The 1,922-nt window shown below is 41.2% G+C and overlaps 1 protein-coding gene across 1 annotated transcript; it reads right to left on the reverse strand.

Moving 5' to 3' along the window:
* Positions 1-736: 736 nt before the first annotated feature.
* On the reverse strand, positions 737-1,307 carry LOC136148480 (interferon alpha-1-like). Its single transcript, XM_065908056.1, has one exon. It carries the CDS (start codon positions 1,304-1,306, stop codon positions 737-739), a length of 570 nt encoding a protein of 189 aa, XP_065764128.1. The 5' UTR covers position 1,307.
* Between the last annotated feature and the right edge of the window lie 615 nt (positions 1,308-1,922).

Genomic DNA, 1,922 nt, shown 5'->3' on the forward strand with positions numbered 1-1,922 from the left:
TGATCCACCTTCTACTGGTGGAATTCCATTTTTCTCCCTTTCATTGTAGCATTCAAGCTGATAGTCATTTCCACTACTAATTATACTATTTTAAAAATAGTTAACATTTTATTATAAATTAACTCATTATTGTGTTTTAGGTTTCTTTCCATTAAAAAAATCAAAGTTACAAAAATGATTGAATTAATTATGTTCACATCTAGGTCCTGAGAGCAACACACCACCTAGCTAGAGAAAGTATATTTTTACTTATAATGTGCAAATCATAAAGATGGGTGAAGGAATTGTAAAATGCGTTCTTTTAATCAAGTTGCGTATTCAGTCTTGATGTTTCTTTTTTAAAGAAAAACAAAGGAAGTTTTTTATAGTAAGGTTTAATGAATGAAGAAAACTCATAAATTGACTAAATACAAAATATACTTTTTTCCCTTAAATATACATACATAATTAATGAACAAAATAATTTAATTCTTTATATATAGATCAATAAATATTAAATTATATAAATAAATGTCCAAATAGATAAATAAGTAGATGGATCAGCTTGAGCATCTTCAATGGACTCGTGCCTTTAGAGTAGGCCGTGATGTCGCTTAATATACCTGAAATCATTTGGCAAAATGATTCAATTCAGAACATGATGACAGCAGAAATGAGAGTCCTCCACGTGGCCGCACAGGAGGCATGTGCTCTTGTTGGTCTGTGAGGATCATTTCCGTGTTGAACCAGGTGTGTGTCAGTCCTTTCTCCGGAATCTCTCCTGCAAGTTTGTTGAGGAAGAGAAGGCTCTCATGACTTCTGCTCTGACAACCTCCCAGGCACAAGGGCTGTGTCCCTTCTCTTGCAGATAGAGAGTGACTCTGTGGAAGTATTTCCTCAGAGCCAGGCTGGAGTCCCCCTTGAGCAGGGGAGCCCCTTGCAGCCCCTGCTCCTGCCTCAGACAGGCTTGCAGGTCAGTGAGCTGCTGGTCCAGTGCAGTGCGGAGCTTGTCCAGGAGGCTCTGGTCCCACGCAGCGGCCGAGCCCTGAGTGCTGAAGAGCTGGAAGGTGTGCTGGGTCACCTCGTGGAGCACAGAGATGGCTTGAGCCCTCTGCAGCTGGCTGCCACCCAGCGCCTCCTGGGGGAAGGCGAAGTCATTCCTGTCCTGCAGGCAGGAGGAAGGGGAGACCCTCCTCAGTTGTCGCAGGAGCGTCAGGACCCTCCTGTTGGCCAGGCTGTGGGTGTTAGGCAGGTGGCAGCCCAGAGAGCAGATGGAGTTGCCGCTGAGCAGCAGCAGGGCCAGGAGTAAGGAGCAGGCTGGGGCCATCGGGGACCTTGCGGATGCTGCTGGCCTGGGAGGTGGGTGACTCTGTGAGCCTGCTCTCTAGGTTCCCCGAAGACCTTCCTTCAGGCCTGTGTCTTAAATAGGAGCCCGTGGTTTCCATTTTCTCAAAGTTCCCTCTTGCTTTCTACTTTTGTTTTTGCTTTTCAATTTGCACTCTCGAAATGTGTTAGGACAGTGTTTCCCAAATATTTTTTTCATTATTGCCTCCCCTTCCCCTATTGACAGAATCTTCTCAGATTATTTTTGCTAATTACCCCCACGATGAAATTTTGACAACAGAGTTATGCTGTGGATCCATCTTTGTACTCCATGCATATCTTTATATATAGAAAAAGAAAGTGCAAAACTTACTTGTTGTATTCACCCTAGGGTTAACAATGCCATAAAATGAAAGGTGTACATAAATGTAAAAGCTGTTGAATTTTATTTAACTTTATGAATGAGTTTGAAGAATGACTTTTAATGGAGGATATTTACTTATATAAATAGTAATGTACAAAATTACATATTCATATGAAATTCATATAAAATATATAATAATGCCACAGTATAGATAGACTTAAAAATCTTTCAAAACTCAAAAAATCATTGAAAATCT

Source organism: Muntiacus reevesi, chromosome 17 (assembly GCF_963930625.1).
Source record: "Muntiacus reevesi chromosome 17, mMunRee1.1, whole genome shotgun sequence".
Classification (NCBI taxonomy): domain Eukaryota; kingdom Metazoa; phylum Chordata; class Mammalia; order Artiodactyla; family Cervidae; genus Muntiacus; species Muntiacus reevesi.

Bases quoted from the DNA above. Each gene is read 5' to 3' on its own strand.
- LOC136148480 (XM_065908056.1), bottom strand. From the start codon at position 1,306: ATGGCCCCAGCCTGCTCCTTACTCCTGGCCCTGCTGCTGCTCAGCGGC.